At 38.7% G+C, this 27,880-nt stretch overlaps 3 protein-coding genes across 7 annotated transcripts in view; all 3 read right to left on the reverse strand.

The window, feature by feature from the left end:
• Nucleotides 1–27,880, reverse strand: part of LOC121305919 (receptor-type tyrosine-protein phosphatase H-like) — a 364,307-nt gene that overhangs the window by 69,780 nt on the left and 266,647 nt on the right. The window lies entirely within an intron of this gene.
• Nucleotides 1–27,880, reverse strand: part of LOC121305928 (zinc finger protein 829-like) — a 219,917-nt gene that overhangs the window by 18,286 nt on the left and 173,751 nt on the right. The gene's annotated exons all lie outside the window — the stretch shown is intronic.
• LOC121305917 (zinc finger protein 585B-like) lies at nucleotides 1,903–24,463 on the reverse strand. The gene is given in 6 exon segments (XM_041237576.1): nucleotides 1,903–3,695; nucleotides 7,699–8,878; nucleotides 13,175–14,018; nucleotides 19,718–20,534; nucleotides 23,747–23,885; nucleotides 24,395–24,463. Coding segments are annotated over 4 exon segments (3,549 nt in total). The 5' UTR covers nucleotides 20,486–20,534; nucleotides 23,747–23,885; nucleotides 24,395–24,463; the 3' UTR covers nucleotides 1,903–2,938.

The following is a 27,880-nucleotide window of genomic DNA, read 5'->3' on the forward strand; positions in this document are numbered from 1 at the left end:
TAGTTTCTAAAATAGTTATTTGATCCTGTTGAGGCCATTAATTAATTTAGGATCTGCCTTTTTATGTGAGAAAGAGAAAATGCCACCCTCTCAGGGTTTCTGTTTTTTTTAATGTTTTGCTATTTTTGAATGAACTCTATCCTGCACTTTTTTTTTTTTTTTTTTTTTTTTTTTTGATGGAGAACGTATTAAAATATTTGATCATTTAAGAAGATAATTGTTTGAGGGGAAAGACTGTCCCCTGGTGCGTGGGAAAGAGAATTTGAAAGATCAAGTGAGATCACAGGCTTGGTTTATTACGGGACAACACATACAAATCCACATGTTGATTTTTCTGTTGTTTACTGTCATGACTTCTCATTAAAGTCTCTGTGGGATTCGGCTTTGTATGTATGTATTTTTATGTAGTGTAGAGCTTTTTTTTTTTAAAAAGTGACTGTTAATTAAGGTCTTGCAGTGTTTTATACAGACCACACACTGAGCCTGGTCCTGTACCCATCTCTAATATCTAGCTATTTATTTAAATATTCATTCATAAATGCTTACTTTGTACTCATAACAGGCAAAAATAAACTAAACACATAAAAATGATTAAGTTTAATAAGTACGGCAGGAATAAAACATTTCCATAAGCATCTTGTCTTCCGTATGTTTCTATACGTGTGCACGCAGGATTCGCACACATTACACACGGTGACAGGGTTCAGCCTCGTCTGTTGAGTTGGTTGGAATGAAGACGGCGTTTTTGTTTCAACAAGTTCAGTCAGGAAGCTGCTTCAATTGCATTTAGTATTAAGCTGTAGGGCTGCAACGAAGGGCACATTTTACCTTGTGCAGCAGCACCTTACTGAGGCCAATAAAAGAACTACAGCGAACAAAGCAGAGCTTTATTTAAGTCACTGCTCCAAGCAGGTTATCAGACACATTTTACAACCACTAATAATAATAATAACAATAATAATAATATGGACTTACGCTTATCAAGTCACCGCGGAGACTGGTTGTGCCTCCATGATACAGCAACAGTCGCTTGCACTTTGCATTCAACTTTTTTTGTTTCTGATTTGTTTTTAACAAAAAACTCCCAAACGGCAGAGGGGTTTTGAGACATTTTTTCCAATACAGCTTACGCTATACAATGCTTTGCTTTCGAATTACGAAACTAAGTTCTTGGTCAGGACAATAAGAGCTGGAAGGGGAGGGGCAGACAGTACTGTGATTTTTAAAGTTAAAATTTAATGTTAGCGTATATTTTGTATGTTTTAAACATATTCTACCATAGCACGTCCCTCACACTGTCTTGTACACAAGGGATTCAGTACATATTTTACTGAAGCACTACAATCGCTATAGGTACCCCCAGTGCTTTGTATACTATACGCTGCTCCATACACGGCAGTGACGCTATATAGAGTTGTTACGTATAATGATTTGGTCGTGGAGTTTAATATAACTTTTTTTTTTTTTTAAGTAATATGCATTATACAAATCAACAGATCACGCTTTGCATACAAGTGATATTTAATGTGGGATTTTATAGAATTTACACACTGTCAAACAGCTTCTGTTAACAGAGAAAAAAAAAACAAACATACAGTGAGTGAACTATCTTTGAATTCCTGGCTAGCGAACGAACCTTTGAACAAACCCCTAATAAGTTGTAATCTAGAAAACTTGTAGATAAACTCAATCAATGTTTAACCCTTTGCAGTCTATTTATGCAATGCGTGTCAGGTCCCATTTATTTTCACATGCGTTGTTTATTTTACACGCTGTTAAAAAAATCAGCGTAAAACAGGTTTAAAAGGCATTGAATCGCAAAAGGACACTCAGTACTGCATCTCCAGCCAAGCCCCACCCCTTGTTCGCTGTATTTTTCACGTGCATACTGATAAATCCTCTCCTGATCACTCGTTTTATCACCAAACTCCTCAATAATGCGATCTGAGTCATTATTTTATTACTGTAACATCTCAGAAAGATCAGCAGAGGTCTGTGATATTCTGAGCGCTGGATGCAGAAGCAGCTCTCTCCTTTGTTATGTCTGTGTTATCTCTGTAGTGCATGAGGCTATGAGAGATGCCCTTTTTTCGTCTTCATTCGGCTCCTATCGGTTTCACTCTGCCATTGAACGGTTTTCTCTAGAGACCTGTGCTTTACGTCTTTTTGATGATGTCGGACAGGAAAGGGAAAATTGTAATGTCGGATCTGGTTCAACATAGGACCGCAAAGGGTTAAATGGTTCCGATGTTCAATTCAAGTCTTATCGTGTTTCAATTGTTCAATGTAGAATTGTTTGTATTTTTAATCTCACAAAGTGTTGCTCTGTATTAAATGATTTTACCTCTGGTTTGCATGTAGATTTTTTTTTACACACATTATTTTACTTGAATCTTAAAGTCTATGTACAGTAAGACTTGTTCTGGAGATGTGGTCTTGTTGGCTTACAAAGTTTAAACAGCGCTTCCTTTTACACAAGCAATGTGCGTCATTAACACAGGCAGCGACCCTCCTCCAGAGAGAGAGAAAGACAGAGGGGAGTAGGATTCGAAACATTTATATAACAAAACTTCATTTTGTGCTAGCTAGTTATATTCATCACAGAAGGATAAAAATGTTAGTTTCATTGACATGTTTCAGGATAACAATTAATTTCATGGGTTGAAAGTCATGGCACCTCGTATCCACCAGGTGTCGCAATTCTTAACCCATTATAGGAAGAAAATTGTATACTGGCTTTCAGACAGACTTTCTTAATTAAGAGATAAGAATCAGATATGTTTGTTTAGACCAGACTGGCAGGTAATCTGAACTAAAATTAACAGAAATCTTTATGACCCTCTGTTACCAAGATCCAGTCCTTTGAGTAGATCTTTAATGTTAAGGGAAAAGGTTGGACGATAAGGATTTACTCCTGTGTGGAATCGCTGGTGCCTTTTCAAGCTGTATATCCATCTGAAACTCTTCCCACAGTTATTTTGCAGTAATGTGTAAATGTGGATTCTCTCCTGTGAGAGACATGCGGTTCATCTCCACTGTGGATTCGCTGGTGTATTTTCAAGTCACCCAACTGTCTGAAACTCTTTCCACAGTCATTACAGTGATGTGGCTTCTCTCCAGTGTGAATTAATAACTGGTGGGTTTTAAGATTTGCTAACTGATTGAAACATCTCCCACATTTACTACACAGATATGGTTTCTCTCCTGTGTGGATTACCTGGTGTCTCTTCAAATAGCTTGACTCACTGAAACTCTTCCCACAGTCTGCACAAACATTTGGTTTCTCTCCAGTGTGGATTCGCTGGTGACGTTTCAGGCTTTGTAAATCTCTGAAACTCTTCCCACAGTCAGCACAGACATGCGGTTTATCTCCAGTGTGGATTCGCTGGTGAAGCCTCAGGTTTTGTAAATGTCTAAAATTCTTCCCACAGTCAGCGCAGACATGCGGTTTCTCTCCAGTGTGGATTCGCTGATGAAGTTTCAGGCTTTGTGAACATCTGAAACTCTTCCCACAGTCAGCACAAACATGCGGTTTCTCTCCAGTGTGAATTCGCTGGTGAAGTTTCAGGCTATGTGACTGTGTGAAACTCTTCCCACAGTCAGCACAGACATGTGGTTTCTCTCCAGTGTGGATTCGCTGGTGAAGTTTCAGGTTTTGTAACTGGCTGAAACTCTTTTCACATTTTGTACAGGACAGAGAGACCTGCAAGCTGCTTGTTTTAAAATGGTTATCCTCCTCTTTAACATGGACAGGGTCTAGTTCAGGAAGCTCCTCTTTTATGTGGACTGATTCCAGTACAGGAGTCTCTTTAATATGGACTGATTTTAGTACAGGACTCTCCTCTTTAATATGGACTGATTCTAGTGCAGGACTCTCCTGTTTAATATGGACGGGCTCCATCATTTAATTTTCTCTTTCACAAGGATAATCCAGTTTTGGCTTCTGAACAAATTTCCTGAAAAGAAAAAAAAATCTGTTACAATCTCTTTGTTAGATTCTATGAGCTTGCGTTACCAGCTGCAGACTCCATTCATTACCATGATCACAAACGCGCTGCACTGAGTGAGATGAAGGAGATTTTCTATAACAAGGAGGAAGGAGAAATGGATCAAAATCACAGAAGCAAAGACAGTTCTAAACAGAGAAATATTCAAGCATGTATAAAAAGCTCCCACACATTTAACCACTCAGGCATAAGATCCTCAGGAATACCTGCTAATAAAATGACTTATGAAATGAGAAAATTCTCACACGAGCCAAAGGTTACTGTTGAAAAGTTGGACAGATTTGATAATGAAGTTTCTTTTTAGTGCTGTGACAGATTTGCATGTATTCTTATTGGTGCTTGTAAGCACCCACAGAACTAATCAGGCAAGAGATGCAATAAACATGAATATAAAGTGTGGACACTTCCATTCCCATGCAAACCCCACATCAGATTTGTTTAAACAGCTCTGCCTGTCAGCATCATGGAAAGCTGCTTGAAACTAAAGCATGAATCTGAAAGGTCTCTACATGCAATGACAGAAATAAAGATTTCACATGTTTTAACAAACTGAAGCACAAGAAGGACAAAATAACAAATAATCTAATTATAATAACAATTTCATCCAGTACAGATGCTTGTCAGTTCAGAGCAATGCTGTATCAACACCAGCAGAATATGGGAACCCCGGTTTCATGCAGCAGCTGTGACGGTGACCAAACATGTGCGAGTACTGCTGTGTACAAATGTAGCTTAAAATGAAAACTCTGCATTCAAGAAATTAAAAACAAGAACAGCAAAAATATAAAAATAACAACACAATCGAGGTCTTGTGTGCTGCGCTCGTGCCATTAACAAAATACCCGGAAAACTTCATTATTTTAGAAACTTAAAATAAGGAATAATTTTGATGAAGGTCTGTAATGCAGCATCAGAAAAAAATCTCCTTAATTAAACAAAACAGGAACTGAAAAGGTTACCATAAACTGAAAAAAAGTTCTCTTTGTGAACTCCAATAACACTATGTAACACAATTTTTGTTCCTGGGTAGTAAGTGTTATTTCCTAATTGCTTATGTCTCAAAAGTACAGAAAATGGCTATTATTCCCCAAAAACTTTGCTTTTGTGACCAGGACAGTGATATTTCAAAATATCACTATTTCCAATGGAAAAACGGGCAAATGTGTGTCTTTTCGTTCACATAATATTTACAGTATAATCGTAAATCTCGAAAAACTACTCACTTCTAAATCTTTTGTAGTCATTTTTGTATTACTTTAGTATAAATACATGTTAATTTGGATTCATATGTTGGTTTTTGGTCTGACTTTATGTGAACGAAAAGACACACATTTGCCCGTTTTCCCATTGGAAATAGTGATATTTTGAAATATCATTGTCCTGGTCACAAAAGCAAAGTTTGTGGGGAATAATAGCCATTTTCTATACTTTTGAGGCATAAGCATAGGAAAAAAAACATTTGTTACACAGTATAAACCAGCGTTCTCTTTCGCAGTCAAATCATACAGTGCCTACACAGTTCTGAGTTCCACGAAGGGATATATTTAATCTGTTGCATCTTCTTTGGCAGGCGCAGCTATCCCAGATATAACAGATTCGTTACATGGTTTACAGTCGGGAGTATAAGGATGATTACTATTATGAAACACTGTAATTAGTGCACTGCTGAAAAATAAAAAAAGCATTCAGGGAATTCAAAATAAAATGGACTGCAGCTTACTTGATTGCTGTAAAAGAAAACTGCCACTCAGACTGTGCTATTGGAAATATCTACAATACATGCCAATGTGCTTGCTGTGGTGTATTTAACATTGTAAACAGCAGAACGAACAAGCACCAGATGCATGTAGCCCTATTCATGAATGTGTTCTGCACAACCATCCCTTGTCCAAGACATACAGTGTTGTAAACAAGTAAAATGTTTATACATGTATACAAACTTAAGTTAAACTGTTAAATTATTATTATTTTTTTTTTACCAGTTATGTCACCCAGGTAAGGTCATCCACACACACATGAAATAAATGTGCAGGCAGCTTTTCACAAAATACAAACAAACTAAACATGCCAGGAAAAACAGGACTGGCTTCAAATTCAACCCAAATAAGTCACAATAATACCCAGCGCTCCCCCTCCTTTCCAGGGTGCAAGCTTCACTACAGTACAGAGCCGAGAAACAACATTAAAACTGACAGAGCAACTTATTCAACAAATGCTTTCATAGAACAAGATTGAGGCGTGCACTGACAGTGCAAATACCCACACAAGCAACGTTTCTCATAATAATAATAATAATAATAATAATAATAATAATAATAATAATAATAAATAAATGAACAGCATTTGGGCAGCGCGTAGATCAGAGCAGCGCAGAAGCGCATCGGTTCAGTGCGCAGCGCAACCCTTACCTTGAAATAAAAACGCTTTGTTTTTGTTTGTTTGTTTGTTTGTTTGTTTGTTTACGTGGTGGTGTGGTGCGCGCGAACGCAAACGATCCCGCGCAGCGCTGAGGGCTGGAGCCGTTATTTTTAAAAATGTTCGGTATTAATTCACCGGGATTTTTTAGTTTTTTTTTTTTTTTTTTTTTTTATATATATATATATATTATTATTTTTTTAGTTTTTCCAGGCGACAGAAAGCCGCGGAAATGTCCCCGGCCTCCCCCCGCTCTCTCGGTGTTATTTTCGCACACAGAACTAAGGACCCTCTTTCTTAAAATATTATTACACGAAACGACATGTTCCCAGCACAGCTAATCAAAGGTGTGTAGCTGTACCGGTTAACAAATTAAATCAAAAATGCTTCATATTTAAAGACTCGGCGGCGCCTCCTGCTCTCTCCCTCTCCTTCAAGAAAAAATACTGAGAGCGACCGACGCCAAACAAACCCGCCCCCTCTCTCTCTCGCCTGCCATTGGCTGCGGGGCCACTCTGAACCGAGGGGTCCTCCGGTGATTGGACGCGCTGGAGCTCTCCTAACCAATAGGGGATCAGCCGTGTGGCAGGTTGCCGTATAAACAGGCGCATTTTTATAGTCTGGTACTGTTCAGTGTGTAAATAATAATAATAATAATAATAATAATAATAATAATAATAATAATAATACATGTAGTGATATGTTAAAACGGGAGATTAATGTATTTATTATCTGAACAGTGTTTCTGTAGGTAAAAATGTAAACATACAAACAACTAAAACAGCATTTAAATCACTCAATCTTTTTATTTTCAACTGTCATTAAGAATTACAGAAAAATTGGGTAATGCTTTCTGTACAGAACTAGTTAATCAGAAACTAGATTTTTGGCGTTCCAGTTAGTTTACATTCCCCTTTATAGTTTCAGGCAGGGAAGACATTGCTTAAAATTACTCGCTTCATTGTATTCTAAATTCTTTTCAGAATGTACTAAACTAGAAGGGGGGATTATATTGTAGCATAAAACTGAACAGGATTGTCTGTGTGTCTGTCTGCAGCTTTACTGAAACTAAATTCTAGAAAAAATGTAGTAAACTAGTAGACACCAAGAAGGGATTATATTGTAGTGTCAAGCTGAACAGGATTGTGGGGCTTTGAGTGTCTGTGTGTGTGTGTGTGTGTGTCTGTCTGTCTGTCTGTCTATCTATGTCTAGTGTCTCTCTGTCTGTCTGTCAAGTCATATATCCATCTGAGACTCTTCCCACAGTGAGCATAGACATGGTTAGTCTCCAGTGTGGATTTGCTGGTGAAGTTCCAGGCTTTGTAAATGTCTGAAACTGTTCCCACAGTCAGCACAGACATATGGTTTCTCTTCTGTGTGAGTTCTCTGGTGAAGTTTCAGGCTTTGTAAATGTCTGAAACTCTTCCCACAGCCAGCACAGACATACGGTTTCTCTCCTGTGTGAGTTCTCTGGTGAACTTTCAGGCTTTGTAAATGTCTGAAACTCTTCCCACAGTCAGCACAGACATACGGTTTCTCTCCTGTGTGAGTTCTCTTGTGAACTTTCAGGTTTTGTAAATGCATGAAACTCTTCCCACACTCAGCACAAACATGCAGTTTCTCTCCTGTGTGGATTAGCAGGTGAAGTTCCAGGCTTTGTAAATGTCTGAAACTGTTCCCACAGTCAGCACAGACATATGGTTTCTCTTCTGTGTGAGTTCTGTGGTGAAGTTTCAGGCTTTGTAAATGTCTGAAACTCTTCCCACAGTCAGCACAGACATACGGTTTCTCTCCTGTGTGAGTTCTCTGGTGAACTTTCAGGTTTTGTAAATGCATGAAACTCTTCCCACACTCAGCACAAACATGCAGTTTCTCTCCTGTGTGGATTAGCAGGTGAAGCTTTAGATTTTGTAAATCTTTGAAACTTTTCCCACACTCAGAACAAATATGCAGTTTCTCTCCAGTGTGGATTCGCTGGTGAAGTTTCAGGTTTTGTAAATCTTTGAAACTCTTCCCACAGTCAACACAGAAATGCGGTTTCTCTCCACTGTGGGTTTGCTGGTGACGTTTCAGGTTTTGTAACTGATTGAAACTCTTCCCACACTCAGCACAAACATGTGGCTTCTCTCCAGTGTGGATTCGCTGGTGCATTTTCAGGTTTTGTAAATGACTGAAATTCTTCCCACAATCAGCACAGACATGCGGTTTCTCCCCTGAGTGGATTCGCTGGTGCATTTTCAGGTTTTGTAAATGACTGAAACTCTTCCCACAATCAGCACAGACATGCGGTTTCTCTCCAGTGTGGATTCGCTGGTGACGTTTCAGGTTTTGTAACAGACTGAAACTCTTCCCACACTCAGCACAGACATGTGGTTTCTCTCCAGTGTGGATTCGCTGGTGATGTTTCAGGTTTTGTGACTGTATTAAACTTTTTCCACATTCTGTACAGGACTGAGAGCCCTGGAAGCTGCTTGTTTTAAAATGGTTACCCTCCTCTTTAAAATGGACAAGGTCTAGTTCAGGAAGCTCCTCTTTAATGAGGACAGGCTCCATCTCTGAATCCTGCCTTTCACAAGGATAACCCAGCTGTACCTTCAGAACTCGCAGGTGTTGTTTCACGTTGCTGTGCAGTCTGAAATCTGCCCCGCATTCATGACAGTTATATGGAGCCTTTCCAGTGCCTGTTTGCTGCTGTCCGTTCAGGATTCCTGATTCCCTGAAAGTCCTGACACATCCAGCATAGCGATGCAGAGTCTTTCCAGGAGATGCTTCAAGGTTTCCTTCAGAGTTAAAACTCTTTCCACATCCAGGACAGGGGAGAGAGCCCTGCAAGCTGCTTAAAGGTTTATAATTGAGAGAAAACCTTTTAATATGGACTGATTCTAGTGCAGGACTCTCCTGTTTAATATGGACAGGTTCCATCATTGAATCTTCGCTTTCACAAGGATAATCCAGTTTTGTCTTCTGAATGAATTTCCTGAAAAGAAAAAAAAATCTGTTACAATCTCTTTCTTAGATTCTATGAGCTTGCGTTCCCAGCTCCAGACTCCATTCATTACCATGATCACAAACGCGCTGCACTGAGTGAGATGAAGGAGATTTTCTATAAACAACAAGGAGAGACGGACCAAAAAATCACAGAAACAAAGACAGTTCTAAACAGAGAAATATTCAAACATGTCTAAAAAGCTCCCACACATGTAACCACTCAAGCAGAAGATCCTCAGGAATACTGCTTAGAAAGATGATAGCATTTCTTTCACACAAGACAAAGGTTACTGTTGAAAAGCTTGAAAGATTTGAAAATTAAGTTTATTTTTAGTGTTATAAAAGATTTCCATGCAAACCCCACATTAGATTTGTTTAAACAGTTCTGCCTGTCAGCATCATGGGAAGCTGCTTGAAACTATAGAGAGATGCACTGAATCCAAGTTTTAAGGATTCGCCCGGACACCGGATCCATCTCAAAAGATTCGGCCAAAAATACCGAATGTACAAAAACTGTCAAGGAAACTGAAACTGTTGAATGAAAATCAGACTGGCAGCTACTAACAAGGGACACGCACAATCTATAGTTTTGAGCTTTTTAATTAACAGTATTTTTAATACCGAATGAAGCCTCCGGGCGTGCAGAGTCATAGTCCCGGTACCTCTAATTAAAAATCTCGTACAATGCAAGTCTGCAAGTTCTTCAAGTGGCTACAGAGAGACAGTCCGCTGCCACGCTTGTAGCCTACTTTAAATTACTTTACGGTTTCAGCTTGAGTGCCTTTAAAACAACACCGGCTGCAACTCCATTGTCGTTTTTTATACACAAAGAAGATTACATGATTTGAAAAACGATACAAACAATCCACTGCGTGGTTTGATGAAATGAATAGTTCACAATCAAATATGAAAGCTGAACATTAACTTCAACAAAGAACGACGACAACTTATTAATGAAAAAGAAATGTAACCTACTTCAATCGGAACATTAGCCTGCTATATTATAACAGAGCAAAACAACAACAACAACAACAACAACAATAATAATAATAATAATAATAATAATAATAATAATAATAATAATAATAATAATCTGGTTCTCTCTTGCCTTTTTCAATGAATATAATTTAATTAATCGAGAATAAAAACATACTAAGATAACAACTACCCAGCCTAAATTTAATTACTCGTTTTTCTGTTCTACCAGCAGCTCCTGTTGCACACACATCGCTGATATTTAGTGCATACCGTGGGTCAAACCAAGTCCTATGAATGCCTTTTAATGTTTTGTTTTTTAAAACCATTTATGTAAAACCATAACAAAACATGTACATAGGCTTTGTAACAAAAACGTATTACTTGTCCTGGGGTTGCCTTTAATTTTTTTTTTTTTTCCTTACTACTCTGTGTGTGTTTCTTTAAATATTTAATTTACAGTCCTCTTTTACACCGGTTTTCGTTGAATTAGTTTAAGGCCCATCCTTTTTAGCACCCCTAAGGGTGCTAATTTGAATTTCTTTCCAGCAGTCTTTGGACAGCTGGTGTAGTCCCATTAAAATAGGCCTTAAAATAGGACTACTCTGTGTGTGATGTAGAATCGGTGAATATAAACATCTAAAAGTAGTACGTGCAACACTCTTTCAAATAAACGTGTTCTGATTTTGAATGTGCGGTTCCTTGGGACGGTGTTATTGTTATTGCCTGCGCCCCGGCAATTCTTTATTTACAGATTAAGTCCTGCCGAATGGAAACATATACCTGAATAAGATTTCCGTTTGAAACTTACAGTTTCCTCTAGCCCCCACCCGACCCCATGCCGTGACGAGTGACCTGAATCTCCCTGCAAAATAAAACCCACGCTGATTTAAATGCACTGTGTGTAGAACGCATATCAAATAGCCCACGAATATAGTATATATATATATATATATATATATATATATATATATATATATATATATATATATATATATATATAGGACACAGGAGTTCCGAAACTTGCATTGAAACGTTACAATAACGTAAAATGTGATTTATTAAAGCATATTGTTCAACAACGTCTTGCACATGTGTAAAGTTACAAATATATATATTTCTGTGCACCGATTTTTTTTTATAACATGTGGTCAAAGCAACAAAGCTTATCTGCAGCACCGCTCTGGCAGTCTTGTTTCTTCCCAGGTAAACAGGCACCTTAAAGCAACAGCAACAGATCATTGATGTGGACTCCTCTGCAGCACATGGACACAGACTATTTCAACCCCTGGGTCTGGGAGCGCTGAGAACACTGAACCCAACTCCTCAGCCAATCCCCAGCTGCCAGCACTCTTGTGTCACCCCCTTTGTGTCCTGCAATGGGGAGACACCAGAGTCTTCATGTGAGTCATTAACAGCCACTCTCAGCAATGAGCTGCTGCTGTTGACATGCAAAGCGCTGTCTGTTCTGCTCTGGAAGAGCCATTAGCACTCTTCTGTAAGTACAAACCTACAGACAGTATTACCTGTGAGAGGACAGAGAAACCTTGCAGCGCTAATCAGTGGGATGGAAGGACTTTACAAGAATGGGTCTAGTTAGTTCGTGTGAAATCCAAACACTATACTAGAATTGGGATCTTGAGTCAGGTTTGCAAACTATAATCACTGTACATGTCCAGCGTGTTTCTTTTTTTTTTAAATAGTGTATAAATCATTTCAACTTCAGGTAGAAATCAAACAATATGAACAATGTCACTACACTGAGATATTGATCTAGACGAACCATGTATGATCATTCTCTCAATATGCTTGCCTGTTCTTTGATACAGACATAATGCATTGAAACAGACTGGGAAAATTGAAAAAAACATACATATAAATATTAAAACACATCTTTTTAAGCAAGTCGTTATAAGGTTTAACGGCTCTTAGTCGAATACTCTCTTACTTAAGTTACTGTATGCTTTATTTTGCTCTTACATGAACTGATTCTACTGTACTTTCATATCTGCACTTAAGATATTCTGTCTAAGAGATACAAATGGCAAAATCATAGACAAAGAAAAAAGAAATAACAAATATATTAAATGATTACTTTTCACAAGTTTTTACAAAGGAGGATACGGACAAAATGCCCCACATGTCATCCAGTTCCTATCCAGTTTTAAATAACTTTAGCATAACCGAGGCAGAAGTGTTAAAGGGACTGGGAGCTCTTAAAATAAACAAATCCCCTGGCCGGATGAGATCCTCCCAGTAGTACTCAAAGAAATGAAAGAAGTTATTTACAAACCGCTAACCAAGATCATGCAACAGTCTGTTGACACAGGGGTGGTACCGACAGACTGGAAAATTGCAAACATAATACCGATCCAAAAAAGGGAAACAAAACTGAACCAGGTAACTACAGACCAGTAAGCCTGACTTCTATTATATGCAAACTATTAACTTAAACGTTTCATGTTTCATGGTAACAATTCATTTCATGGGTTGAAAGTCATGGCACCTCATATCCACCAGGTGTCGCACTTCTTAACCATTTATAGGAAGAGAATTGTATACTGGCTTTCAAACAGACTTCTTAATTAACAGATAAGAATCAGCTCTGTTTGTTTAGACCAGACTGGCAGGTAATATGAACTAAAACCAATTTAAATCTTTTCGACCCTCTGTTAGTAATATCCAGTTCTTTGAAGTAGATCTCGAATGTTATGGGAGAAGGTAGGGGGAAGACAAACTTTAATTAACATCACAGCTTCTGCATCCTCATAGTTTGAGATTTGTATTCAGTTTCTCTCCTGTGTGAGTTCTCTGGTGAAGTTTCAGGCTTTGTAAACGTGTGAAACTCTTCCCACAGTCGGCACAGACATACGGTTTCTCTCCTGTGTGAGTTCTCTGGTGAAGTTTCAGGTTTTGTAAAAGTCTGAAACTTTTCCCACAGTCAGGACAGACATGAGGTTTCTCTCCAGTGTGGATTCGGTGGTGACGTTTAAGGTTTTGTAAATCTCTGAAACTCTTCCCACAGTCAGCACAGGCATATGGTTTCTCTGTTGTATGAGTTCTCTGGTGTAGTTTCAGGTTTTGTAAACGTGTGAAACTCTTCCCGCAGTCAGCACAGACATAAGGTTTCTCTCCAGTGTGAGTTCTCTGGTGATGTTGTAGGCTTTGTAAATGTCTGAAACTCTTCCCGCAGTCAGCACAGACATATGATTTCTCTCCTGTGTGAGTTCTCAGGTGAAGTTTCAGGCTTTGTAAACGTCTGAAACTCTTCCCACAGTCAGCACAGACATATGGTTTCTCTCCTGTGTGAGTTCTCTGGTGAAGTTTCAAGCTTTGTAAACGTGTGAAACTCTTCCCACAGTCAGCACATATATTCAGTTTCTCTCCTGTGTGAGTTCTCTGGTGAAGTTTCAAGCTTTGTAAACGTGTGAAACTGTTCCCACAGTCAGCACAGACATATGGTTTCTCTCCTGTGTGGATTCTCCGGTGAAGTTTCATGTTTTGTAAGCGTGTGAAACTCGTTCCACAGTCAGCACAGACATACGGTTTCTCTCCAGTGTGGATTCGCTGGTGAAGTTTCAGGTTTTGTAAACATGTGAAACTCTTCCCACATTCTGTACAGGACAGAGAGCCCTGCAAGCTGCTTAAAGGTTTGGAATTGAGAATAACCCTTTTAATATGGACTGATTCTACCACAAGACTCTCATGTTTAATACGGACAGGCTTCATCGTTGAATCTTCTCTTTCACAAGGATAATCCAGTTTTGTCTTCTGAACAAATTTCCTGAAAAGCAAAAAAAAATCTGTTACAATCTCTTTCTTAGATTCTATGAGCTTGCGTTCCCAGCTCCAGACTCCATTCATTACTTATTGGTGCTTGTAAGCACCCACAGAACTAACCAGGCAAGAGACGCAATAAACATGAATATAAAGTGTGGAAACTTCCACTCCCATGCAAACCCCACATTAGATCTGTTTAATCAGCATCATGGTCTCTACATGCAATGACAGAAATACAGATCACTCCACACCACTACTTTAATCTCAATTTCTATAACTTAGATCAGACTTGTGTTCAGTATTAAATAAACTGATACAACCAGAAACACACAATCAAAAACAGAGGTGTGAAACTGAATTAGGACTGAAGAGTAAAGGAATAAGAAACTCACTTCAGGGATTGTCAGCAGGATATCGGCAGCACGGCTCTGGCAGTCTGGTTTCTTCCCAGGTAAACAGGCACCTTGAAGCAACAGCAACAGATCATTGATGTGGACTCCTCTGCAGCACAAGAACACGGACTATTTCAACCCCTGGGTCTGGGAGCGCTGAGAACACTGAGCCCAACTCCTCAGCCAATCCCCAGCTGCTAGCACTCTTGTGTCACCCCCTTTGTGTTCCGCAATGGGTGTACAGGTGAGTCATTAACAGCCACTCTCAGCAATGATCTCCTGCTGTTGACATGCAAAGCGCTGTCTGTTCTGCTCTGGAAGAGCCATTAGCACTCTTCTGTAAGTACAAACCTACAGACAGTATTACCTGTGAGAGGACAGAGAAACCTTGCAGCGCTAATCAGTGGGATGGAAGGACTTTACAAGAAAGGGGCTAGTTTATGTGAAACACAAATACTATAGAAGAACTGGCATCCTGTATCAGAGTTGCAAACCATACAAACTCCACATGCCCAATGTGTATTTTAATAGTGTATAAATAGATAGATTTCCACTGCAGGTAGAAATCAAACAGTATAAATAATGTAACTAAACTGAGATATTAGTATAGACAAACCATGTATGATCCTTCTCTCAATATCCTTTCCTGTTCTTTGATAAAAATGTGATGCATTGGAACAGACTGTGAGTATTGGAAGACTTGTTTTATATATATATATATATATATATATATATATATATATATATATATATATATATATATATATATATATGTATGTGTGTATACACACATAATTTGTGTGTAAAAACACATCTTAAGCAAATGGTTTCTCTCCTGTGTGAGTTCTCTGGTGAAGTTTCAGGCTTTGCAAATGCTTTATTTTGCTCTTTCTTGAATTGATTCTACTGTACCTTCATATCTGCTCTTATCCCTATTATGATATCCTATAATGTGATACCCTATAATGTGATAACTTGTAACAATTGTAAGCCGCCATGGATAAGGTTTCTCTCCAGGGTGTCAGCTAATAAATAAATACAATTATTATTATTATTATTATTATTATTATTTATTATTATTATTATTATTATTATTATTATTATAGCAGGAACCAAAGAAACAGAACAGTGTTTAACAGGCCATCTGTAATTAATTACAGAACAGCTTCTAATTATTCTTCAAGCGAGCTGAACCCAGCAGTCGTGGAAGAGGGGGACGCTGCGAAATGCAGTCTTTATTTTTCTCATGTTACTGCGCAAGCGCCGCTGTGAAAAGGGCGGGGGGGGACTAGTATTGTGTCAGACAACAGCTTGGATTTTTTTCATGGGGAAAAAAAGTTTGGTTCTGGACATAGATTGTTAGCAGGAAACAAAATACGAGTGAATGAAACTAAAAATGGAATCGTGTGCAACGTGTTTAAGTGTAAATTTAAATATTGAGTTGTTTTTTTCGATGTTGGATACACACACTTTTTATGGAGCGTATGGAGAAATGCTACGTGGTAAAATCGACTTTGAATGTTTTTGCTATTAAAATAGATTACATTTCAGTGCTAACTTACAATCCTGCTTTATGCTTGCCATGGTTTATCTTTAAGTCCATCTATATGGTGCGTGCTTTGAATAATAAACCGAGGTCAAAATATGACTTCAAATATTAGAAGTAAAATATAAAAATATGAAACAATGGGTTTAAACGTGTAGAAAAATTAAATATAGATTTACAGCACTAGAAGAAATGGATTTTAATAAATGCCCAGGTAACAAAAGTATATTTGACCCAAAGTGCTTTACCAGTGTTAATGCAAACACTTGCACAGGCAAATGAGACAACTGTGTGATGTTAACGTTTCATGCTCAGTTTCTGTGTGGTGAAGACACTGTCGATACCCAGCCCTATGTAAACACTGCTGTGTGAAAGTTAGCTGACAGTTACTTTAATGCGCTCATTCCCGGCTTCAGTCTGCACGCATAGAGACAGACACAGACAGCAGCATGAGAAAGCAATGTGTGATTTGAGAATATTTTCAAGCACTGTAAAACTCTTAACCTGTGAAAGCGCGTTGATGGAGACGTCATTACGCAGCTTCTCCGAGCGCTTTTACGCGGTACTGTATGGAAGGCCAGCGGGTCAAAAAACGCATAAGGTACTACGCGTTCTGCATGAATGTAAATTAATTATGCATTTTCTACATGGGGGGCTGGTTATTTCACAGCAGTACCCACGTGTGGGGGGGGCTGGTTATTTCACAGCAGTACCCACGTGTGGGGGGGGCTGGTTATTTCACAGCAGTACCCACGTGTGGGGGGGGGCTGGTTATTTCACAGCAGTACCCACGTGTGGGGGGCTGTTTTCTTTTTTTTCCCATTTCAGATATGAAACACGGTTTAAAAAATTCAAGAATTAAACCCAGAACAAACTGCCCTTGGCGACCGTCGGATCTAAATGAAGAAGGCTGCCCCACACACACACTGCCCGACTGAAATCGCTGCAAGGGGCGGAGTATTTGTAGAGCCTGCATTGGAGTGGAGCGCAACCTCACCTTCAAATAATAACAAAATAAATTAAATGTTGAAACGAGATGTTCCCAGCACAGCTAATCAAAGGTGTGTAGCTGTACCGGTTAACAAATTAAATCAAAAATGCTTCATATTTAAAGACTCGGCGGCGCCTCCTGCTCTCTCCCTCTCCTTCAAGAAAAAATACTGAGAGCGACCGACGCCAAACAAACCCGCCCCCTCTCTCTCTCGCCTGCCATTGGCTGCGGGGCCACTCTGAACCGAGGGGTCCTCCGGTGATTGGACGCGCTGGAGCTCTCCTAACCAATAGGGGATCAGCTGTGTGGTATTTTAACGCATAATAAAGATAACAGGCGCATCTCTATACTCGGGTACCGTTTAGTATAATAACACTATGTAACACAATTTTTGCTCCTGGGTAGTAAGTGTTATTTCCTAATTGCTTATGCCTCAAAAGTATAGAAAATGGCTATTATTCAAATACAGTATAATCGTAAATCTCGAAAAACTACTCACTTCTAAATCTTTTGTAGTCATTTTTGTATTACTTTAGTATAAATACATGTTGATTTGGATTCATATGTTGTTTTTTTCTGACTTTATGTGAACGAAAATACACACATTTGCCCGTTTTCCCATTGGAAACAGTGATATTTTGAAATATCACTGTCCTGGTCACAAAAGCAAAGCTTGTGGGGAATAATAGCCATTTTCTATACTTTTGAGGCATAAGCAATTAGGAAATAACACTTACTACCCAGGAACAAAAAAAAAAAAAAAAAAAAAAATTGTTACATGGTGTAATAATAATAATAATAATAATAATAATAATAATAATAATAATAATAATATGCTGGAAAAACTAATGAAATCCAAGTGGCATTTAATTAATTAATTTATTTCCATTCCTCATCCCTCCCTTCTGCTGAAACAACAGCTAAAAAAAAAAAAAAAAAAAACGATTTCAGAGTTCTCTCAACACAGCAGGATTACTTTTTGATCCCTTTATTGGCGTAAGGATATTTAATAAAAAAAACAAAACCTTTATTGCCCTAAAAATATATTTCTGCTTTTCCTTTCGATTCCACGGTTTGACCTGTATTATAAATGCAATATGTCCCTTCAGGGTGCCCGTCGTAGTGCATATTTACGAAGATGTAATATTTATCAATAATATCTCAATATCCTAGGCCACCCCTGACTATGTTGGCAATATACAAACAAATTAGTAAATATGAATGTATTTTAATATACAGGACGACACATCCATTATGTGATTCATATTTAAATAGGGTTTTAGTCCTTCACAAATTTCATAATTCTTATGAAATTATATTTAAAATCCAATTATTCGATTTTTGAAATATATCAAAAGAACTGTGAACAAAACAAAAAATCAGAAATATCAAGGAGTCATATTTTTTTTTTTTTAAATCAAAAATACTTTATATTTAAAAGAAAATAATGTTAATACAATTGTATAAACACTATACAGAAGCAAGCAAAGCCGCGCAGGTCACAGCATGCCCTAATGTATACGTTTGCATCATAAGACAGAGGTCCGTGGAGTCAAATCAAAGAATTGACTGACGATTCAATCAAAAACATTACAATACTGTGAATATATTAGCATTTCCATTTCTTATACTCTCTTCCAATCAGTTTGGATCCACCCTGCTATCACACGCCTTCAACACACCTCCTGGTAAAGGGGGAAACTTGCCCACATCTATAACATTCTGTAATGTGTCACATTTAAGCATTTTACAGACTATCTTAACATAATCTGTTAGAGACTGTTTCAAACTAGTCTGTTTGTGGTGTTCTGTTTTCACACTGTGTCTCCACTTCTCCACACATCTTGATTAGAGACCTCCTAACTTTGGCTGTCTGCCCAGACGCCAAGATACGAGAGACTGCAAATGTCTTGCTGAGCTACTTACATGTGCTTTAAGCTGTATCAAAATATGAAAATAAAACTTTAACATAGAAGTAAATAAACTTATAATCAAATACATAATTAATACTTTATGCAGAATAAGACCGAAACAAAAAAAAACAAAGTTGGAATGCAGCTGTCTTTGTAACATGTAGAGCTGCAGGATGTAACGGTGAGGAGTCTTCTTCAGGATGAAGATAGGTACAATGCTTGAATGGGTCCCCATTGCAAGTGAAGGCTCGATGGTTACTTCATGGCGAGATGAGTCTGAATCCAAGAGAACCAGTTCACGCATGTTCTGATTTAAATACAGCGCCCAAAGAGGAGTTCACTTTGGTGACCCAATCACTTCCGGGTAAAACAGGAAGCTAATCCCTGACCGAAATCAGTCCTTTCATTGGCTTACAGAGTTTGAATGACGCTTCCTTTCACACAAGCAATGTGCATCATTAACACAGGTAGCGACCCTCCTCCACGGAGAGAGATAGTTATATTGATCATAGAAGGACAAAAATGTCAGTTTCATTCCCCTAACTAAATTACCGTTACAAGCACGTTAAATATGTTACACAATAATGAAAGGAAAATAATTAAGAATTAATAATTAAGAATTATTTTCAATGTTAAACTTCAGTGTGGATTCGCTGGTGAAATTTCAGGTTTTGCAAACGTGTGAAACTCTTCCCACAGTCGGCACAGACATGCGGTTTCTCTCCAGTGTGGATTCTCTGGTGAAGTTTCAGGTTTTGCAAACGTGTGAAACTCTTCCCACACACAGCACAAACATTCGGTTTCTCTCCAGTGTGAATTCTCTGGTGTCTTTTCAATGTGCTTGACCAGCTGAAACTCTTTCCACAGTCAGAACAGACATATCGTTTCTCTCCAGTGTGGATTCGCTGATGAAGTTTCAGGCTTTGTAAATCTCTGAAACTCTTCTCACACTCAGAGCAGGCATATGGTTTCTCTCCAGTGTGGATTCGCTGGTGAAGTTGCAGGTTTTGTAACTGACTGAAACTGTTCCCACAGTCGCCACAGATATGTAGTTTCTCTCCAGTGTGGGTTCGCTGGTGACGTTTCAGGCTTTGGGACTGTGTGAAACTCTTCCCACACTCAGAGCAGGCATATGGTTTCTCTCCAGTGTGGATTCGCTGGTGTATTTGAAAGTCCCTTGACTCTCTGAAATTCTTCCCACAGTCAGCACAGTGATGTGGTTTCTCTCCAGTGTGGATTCGCTGGTGTCTTTTCAAAGTGCCCGACTGACTGAAACTCTTCCCACAGTCAGCACAGGTAAGAGAGCCCTGCAAGCTACTTAAGGGGTTATAATTAACAATAACCCTTTTAATATGGACTGATTCTAGTTCAGGACTCTCCTCTTTAATATGGACTGATTCTAGTTCAGGACTCTCACGTTTAATATAGACTGATTCTAGTACAGGACTCTCCTGTTTAATATGGACAGGCTCCATCATTGAATCTTCTTTCACAAGGATAATCCAGTTTTGTCTTTTGAAAAAAATCCTAAAAAAAAAAAAAAAAAAACACAATACAATCTGTTACAATCCCTTTATTAAAATTCTAACAACGTGTCTCGCCAGCACCTTGGTAAACGCTCACACAGATTGATTGATCACCTGTTTGCATCTCGTTACTGAGCGACTAACTGGACTGTGCCTGTGGAAAAACTGACACTGACAGCACCAGACGGGGTGACAGAGGAACAGAATTCTCTCAGCTGGGTCACCTTGACAACCAGGAAGCTCTGCCTGAAACTGACACCAATGACACAAATAAAATGTTTATTTTATTGTACATGACATGTGTTGGCCTGAAATGAATGACAATGATTAGGGTTATGTAACTGGATGATGTAATATTAAATGGATGGTTTGGGTATGTACTCGGATTTGTATATATTGAAGGTGTGGTTGGTTTGGGTTATGTTATGGAATGGATATATTACAGGTGGATGGGGGTTATGTACTGGATTATGTATATATTTGAAGGTGCTGGTTGGTTTGGGTTATGTACTGGATTATGTATATATTTGAAGGTGCTGGTTGGTTTGGGTTATGTACTGGATTATGTATATATTTGAAGGTGCTGGTTGGTTTGGGTTATGTACTGGATTATGTATATATTTGAAGGTGCTGGTTGGTTTGGGTTATGTACTGGATTATGTATATATTTGAAGGTGCTGGTTGGTTTGGGTTATGTACTGGATTATGTATATATTTGAAGGTGCTGGTTATGTACTGGATTATGTATATATTTGAAGGTGCTGGTTGGTTTGGGTTATGTACTGGATTATGTATATATTTGAAGGTGCTGGTTGGTTTGGGTTATGTACTGGATTATGTATATATTTGAAGGTGCTGGTTGGTTTGGGTTATGTACTGGATTATGTATATATTTGAAGGTGCTGGTTGGTTTGGGTTATGTACTGGATTATGTATATATTTGAAGGTGCTGGTTGGTTTGGGTTATGTACTGGATTATGTATATATTTGAAGGTGCTGGTTGGTTTGGGTTATGTACTGGATTATGTATATATTTGAAGGTGCTGGTTGGTTTGGGTTATGTACTGGATTATGTATATATTTGAAGGTGCTGGTTGGTTTGGGTTATGTACTGGATTATGTATATATTTGAAGGTGCTGGTTGGTTTGGGTTATGTACTGGATTATGTATATATTTGAAGGTGCTGGTTGGTTTGGGTTATGTACTGGATTATGTATATATTTGAAGGTGCTGGTTGGTTTGGGTTATGTACTGGATTATGTATATATTTGAAGGTGCTGGTTGGTTTGGGTTATGTACTGGATTATGTATATATTTGAAGGTGCTGGTTGGTTTGGGTTATGTACTGGATTATGTATATATTTGAAGGTGCTGGTTGGTTTGGGTTATGTACTGGATTATGTATATATTTGAAGGTGCTGGTTGGTTTGGGTTATGTACTGGATTATGTATATATTTGAAGGTGCTGGTTGGTTTGGGTTATGTACTGGATTATGTATATATTTGAAGGTGCTGGTTGGTTTGGGTTATGTACTGGATTATGTATATATTTGAAGGTGCTGGTTGGTTTGGGTTATGTACTGGATTATGTATATATTTGAAGGTGCTGGTTGGTTTGGGTTATGTACTGGATTATGTATATATTTGAAGGTGCTGGTTGGTTTGGGTTATGTACTGGATTATGTATATATTTGAAGGTGCTGGTTGGTTTGGGTTATGTACTGGATTATGTATATATTTGAAGGTGCTGGTTGGTTTGGGTTATGTACTGGATTATGTATATATTTGAAGGTGCTGGTTGGTTTGGGTTATGTACTGGATTATGTATATATTTGAAGGTGCTGGTTGGTTTGGGTTATGTACTGGATTATGTATATATTTGAAGGTGCTGGTTGGTTTGGGTTATGTACTGGATTATGTATATATTTGAAGGTGCTGGTTGGTTTGGGTTATGTACTGGATTATGTATATATTTGAAGGTGCTGGTTGGTTAGGGTTATGTACTGGTTATGTATATATTTGAAGGTGCTGGTTGGTTTGGGTTATGTACTGGATTATGTATATATTTGAAGGTGCTGGTTGGTTTGGGTTATGTACTGGATTATGTATATATTTGAAGGTGCTGGTTGGTTTGGGTTATGTACTGGATTATGTATATATTTGAAGGTGCTGGTTGGTTTGGGTTATGTACTGGATTATGTATATATTTGAAGGTGCTGGTTGGTTTGGGTTATGTACTGGATTATGTATATATTTGAAGGTGCTGGTTGGTTTGGGTTATGTACTGGATTATGTATATATTTGAAGGTGCTGGTTGGTTTGGGTTATGTACTGGATTATGTATATATTTGAAGGTGCTGGTTGGTTTGGGTTATGTACTGGATTATGTATATATTTGAAGGTGCTGGTTGGTTTGGGTTATGTACTGGATTATGTATATATTTGAAGGTGCTGGTTGGTTTGGGTTATGTACTGGATTATGTATATATTTGAAGGTGCTGGTTGGTTTGGGTTATGTACTGGATTATGTATATATTTGAAGGTGCTGGTTGCTTAGGGTTATGTACTGGATTATGTATATATTTGAAGGTGCTGGTTGGTTTGGGTTATGTACTGGATTATGTATATATTTGAAGGTGCTGGTTGGTTTGGGTTATGTATTGGATTATGTATATACCTGAAGGTGCGGGTTGGTTTGGGTTATGTACTGGATTATGTATATATTTGAAGGTGCTGGTTGGTTTGGGTTATGTACTGGATTATGTATATATTTGAAGGTGCTGGTTGGTTTGGGTTATGTACTGGATTATGTATATATTTGAAGGTGCTGGTTGGTTTGTGTTATGTACTGGATTATGTATATATTTGAAGGTGCTGGTTGGTTTGGGTTATGTACTGGATTATGTATATATTTGAAGGTGCTGGTTGGTTTGGGTTATGTACTGGATTATGTATATATTTGAAGGTGCTGGTTGGTTTGGGTTATGTACTGGATTATGTATATATTTGAAGGTGCTGGTTGGTTTGGGTTATGTACTGGATTATGTATATATTTGAAGGTGCTGGTTGGTTTGGGTTATGTACTGGATTATGTATATATTTGAAGGTGCTGGTTGGTTTGGGTTATGTACATATTTGGAGGTAAACAAACCAAAAATTCCAGTAAAAACAGGGCTTGCTTCAATTCAACCGAAATAATACACAGCGCTCACCCTCCATTCCAGACTGCGGTCAAGCGATCAACCAGTTTCGAAATGCCGGTCAAACTTATCAGACGCTTATCTCGCAATCGCTTAACGTGTACAGACAGCCTCCCCGCTTCAAGCAGTGAAATTCTTCACTCCGACACATCTAGAATACAACGAGCGACGAAATACAATTTCATGCATTTTCAAAAAGCACAAAAAAAGGTAATACTTAATAAGCATGAAAAAAAATCTCACCAATAGCTTATTGCAACGCAGTCAGACGACGATTCAATGTTGTTTCAAGTATTGAGAAGAGGCATTGTTTTGCTGCTTACTGTGAAACTGTATTGGACCAAAAACGTGTGCAGCAGCGTATGTGTGTGATCATGTATGCATTATTGTTTTTATTTTGTTTATGTAGCAGTTATGAGGGCTGGAGCGGTTACTTGTTTTAAAACGTGTTTTAATGTCCGGTGTTAATTAATTAATTGTTGTTTTGTTTTTGGTTTTGCAGCGGAAATGCCCCCCCCTCTCTCGGTGTCTCTGTGTGGGATCAAATTATTACTTTTGAACCCTCTTTTTTAAACTATTTTTACGCTGAAGCAAACTGCTTTCACCATAACTAATACGATGTAAGCCAACAAACGGCATGGAATAAATTTAAAGACTTACTCGTTAATTCAGCCACGCCGGCCTCCTCTCTCTCTCCCCTTCCGGTAAAAATACAGTGAGGGACCGAGGCGACAACAAACCCGCCCCTCCTCGCCTGCCATTGGCTGCGGGGTCACGGGGTCCTTCGTTGATTGGACGCGCTGGAGCTCGCCTAACCAATAGGGGATCAGCTCTGTGGCAGTTTGCCGTATAGAGAAGAGAACAGGCGCATTTTTATACTTGAGTACCGTTCAGTGTGTAAATAATAATAATAATAATAATAATAATAATAATAATAATAAATGTAGTGAAATATGAAAACAGGAGATTAATTCATGTATTTAAAGTTAACACACAGATAGTTTTATTAATTATGTTAAAAAATATTGATAAAACTTACCAGCTGATCAGTCAGTTAATAAAATGACAAGGAAATGTTGGTTAATTTATAGAATTTGCATGCTATGTGTTCGACAGGTGTTCCTAATGTTTTGGCCAGCTCTTTTGCACAGTGCTGTATTGTGTGTATTTGCATGCTGTGTGTGTATGGCAGGTGTTCCTAATGTTTTGGCCAGCTCTTTTGCACAGTGCTGTATTGTGTGTGTTTGCAGGTGTGTCAGGTGTTCCTAATGTTTTGGCCAGCTCTTTTGCACAGTGCTGTATTGTGTGTGTTTGCATGCTGTGTGTATGGCAGGTGTTCCTAATGTTTTGGCCAGCTCTTTTGCACAGTGCTGTGTGTGTGCATGCTGTGTGTATGGCAGGTGTTCCTAATGTTTTGGCCAGCTCTTTTGCACAGTGCTGTATTGTGTGTATTTGCATGCTGTGTGTATGGCAGGTGTTCCTAATGTTTTGGCCAGCTCTTTTGCACAGTGCTGTATTGTGTGTGTTTGCATGCTGTGTGTATGGCAGGTGTTCCTAATGTTTTGGCCAGCTCTTTTGCACAGTGCTGTATTGTGTGTATTTGCATGCTGTGTGTTCGACAGGTGTTCCTAATGTTTTGGCCAGCTCTTTTGCCAGCTCTTTTGCACAGTGCTTATTGTGTGTGTTTGCATGCTGTGTGTTGGCAGGTGTTCCTAATGTTTTGGCCAGCTCTTTTGCACAGTGCTGTATTGTGTGTGTTTGCATGCTGTGTGTGTATGGCAGGTGTTCCTAATGTTTTGGCCAGCTCTTTTGCACAGTGCTGTATTGTGTGTGTTTGCATGCTGTGTGTATGGCAGGTGTTCCTAATGTTTTGGCCAGCTCTTTTGCACAGTGCTGTATTGTGTGTGTTTGCATGCTGTGTGTATGGCAGGTGTTCCTAATGTTTTGGCCAGCTCTTTTGCACAGTGCTGTATTGTGTGTGTTTGCATGCTGTGTGTGTATGGCAGGTGTTCCTAATGTTTTGGCCAGCTCTTTTGCACAGTGCTGTATTGTGTGTGTTTGCATGCTGTGTGTGTATGGCAGGTGTTCCTAATGTTTTGGCCAGCTCTTTTGCACAGTGCTGTATTGTGTGTATTTGCATGCTGTGTGTATGGCAGGTGTTCCTAATGTTTTGGCCAGCTCTTTTGCACAGTGCTGTATTGTGTGTGTTTGCATGCTGTGTGTATGGCAGGTGTTCCTAATGTTTTGGCCAGCTCTTTTGCACAGTGCTGTATTGTGTGTGTTTGCATGCTGTGTGTATGGCAGGTGTTCCTAATGTTTTGGCCAGCTCTTTTGCACAGTGCTGTATTGTGTGTGTTTGCATGCTGTGTGTATGGCAGGTGTTCCTAATGTTTTGGCCAGCTCTTTTGCACAGTGCTGTATTGTGTGTGTTTGCATGCTGTGTGTATGGCAGGTGTTCCTAATGTTTTGGCCAGCTCTTTTGCACAGTGCTGTATTGTGTGTGTTTGCATGCTGTGTGTATGGCAGGTGTTCCTAATGTTTTGGCCAGCTCTTTTGCACAGTGCTGTATTGTGTGTGTTTGCATGCTGTGTGTATGGCAGGTGTTCCTAATGTTTTGGCCAGCTCTTTTGCACAGTGCTGTATTGTGTGTGTTTGCATGCTGTGTGTATGGCAGGTGTTCCTAATGTTTTGGCCAGCTCTTTTGCACAGTGCTGTATTGTGTGTGTTTGCATGCTGTGTGTGTATGGCAGGTGTTCCTAATGTTTTGGCCAGCTCTTTTGCACAGTGCTGTATTGTGTGTGTTTGCATGCTGTGTGTATGGCAGGTGTTCCTAATGTTTTGGCCAGCTCTTTTGCACAGTGCTGTATTGTGTGTGTTTGCATGCTGTGTGGATGGCAGGTGTTCCTAATGTTTTGGCCAGCTCTTTTGCACAGTGCTGTATTGTGTGTATGCTGTGTGTATGGCAGGTGTACCTGTCTCTTTACACTACATGTTAACACTCCAGCCTGTCAGGTTTCTGGATTCAGGTCAACATGGAATTAATTGCTTTGTTATGCTGTAAGGATGAGACCAGACCATGTTTCAAATCTTAACAAGGTTTACCATTTACTAGTTCCAAACACCCACATTTCATTCTACACTGAACGCTACTGTTTAGATGCTTTCCTGTTCTTTGATACAGATGTGATGCATTGATATCCACTGCAGCATCTCCTTATCTTTCATATTCTGGGTTTATGTGTCACTGCAAGTTAAATCCAACATTTAAAAACTCAAGCATAATGTTACAATAGAGCTAAAGAATATATATATATATATATATATATATATATATATATATATATATATATATATATATATATATATATATAATACAACAAGGCTAATGTTTTGTAATGTGTGTCCCACAAAAAATACACTGGCAGAGTCTTCTAGTCTTCTTCAAACCCATTCTGAAATAAATTCAATGTCACGAAGATACGGTTTAATCAGATTATTTCGCTCAATCTTGAAATTCATATGAACACAATTAACACACAGATTAGTAATCATGCTAATAGAAACCACTTTTACTTTTTAAAACAGCTTCTTATTTTCATTTCAGTACAGTTTATTATGTTAGGGAGAGTTAAAAGGATACTAGTTAGAAAGCAACAGGCTGTGTTTTAAAACCAATTCAAAGAGACATTTTAAAAGAGAAATCAATCATATTATTGCTATAAAATGTATAATCCGTGGCTGGCAATGGAACGTAAAACAAACAATGTGATTGGTCGAGCAAGGTTCCAGCTGCCCGTTGATTGGATGGATGCGGACGGTTGTCACATATTGGGAAACAGAATTTACAGCACGGCCAGCCATCCTGCTTACAGTTACATTACTCACCTCCTATTGGTTAGGAGAGCCCAAGTGCGTCCAATCACCGGGGAGTCGTTCGTTCAAAGTGACCACTCAGCCAATAGCAGGCGAGAGAGGGGGCGGGTTGGTTTTCGCTTCGCTCCCGCTCGAGTATTTTCACCTGAGAGAGAGAGAGGAGGCTGGAGCCGCTGAATCTGCCAGTGAGTTTTTACACCTAAATTAATTATATTCCACGTCTTAGCCGGTACATATACTCACGTTTTATTGGTTGCTCTGAAAACAATTTGT

The sequence above is a fragment of the Polyodon spathula genome, chromosome 45 (assembly GCF_017654505.1).
Source record: "Polyodon spathula isolate WHYD16114869_AA chromosome 45, ASM1765450v1, whole genome shotgun sequence".
Taxonomy (NCBI): domain Eukaryota; kingdom Metazoa; phylum Chordata; class Actinopteri; order Acipenseriformes; family Polyodontidae; genus Polyodon; species Polyodon spathula.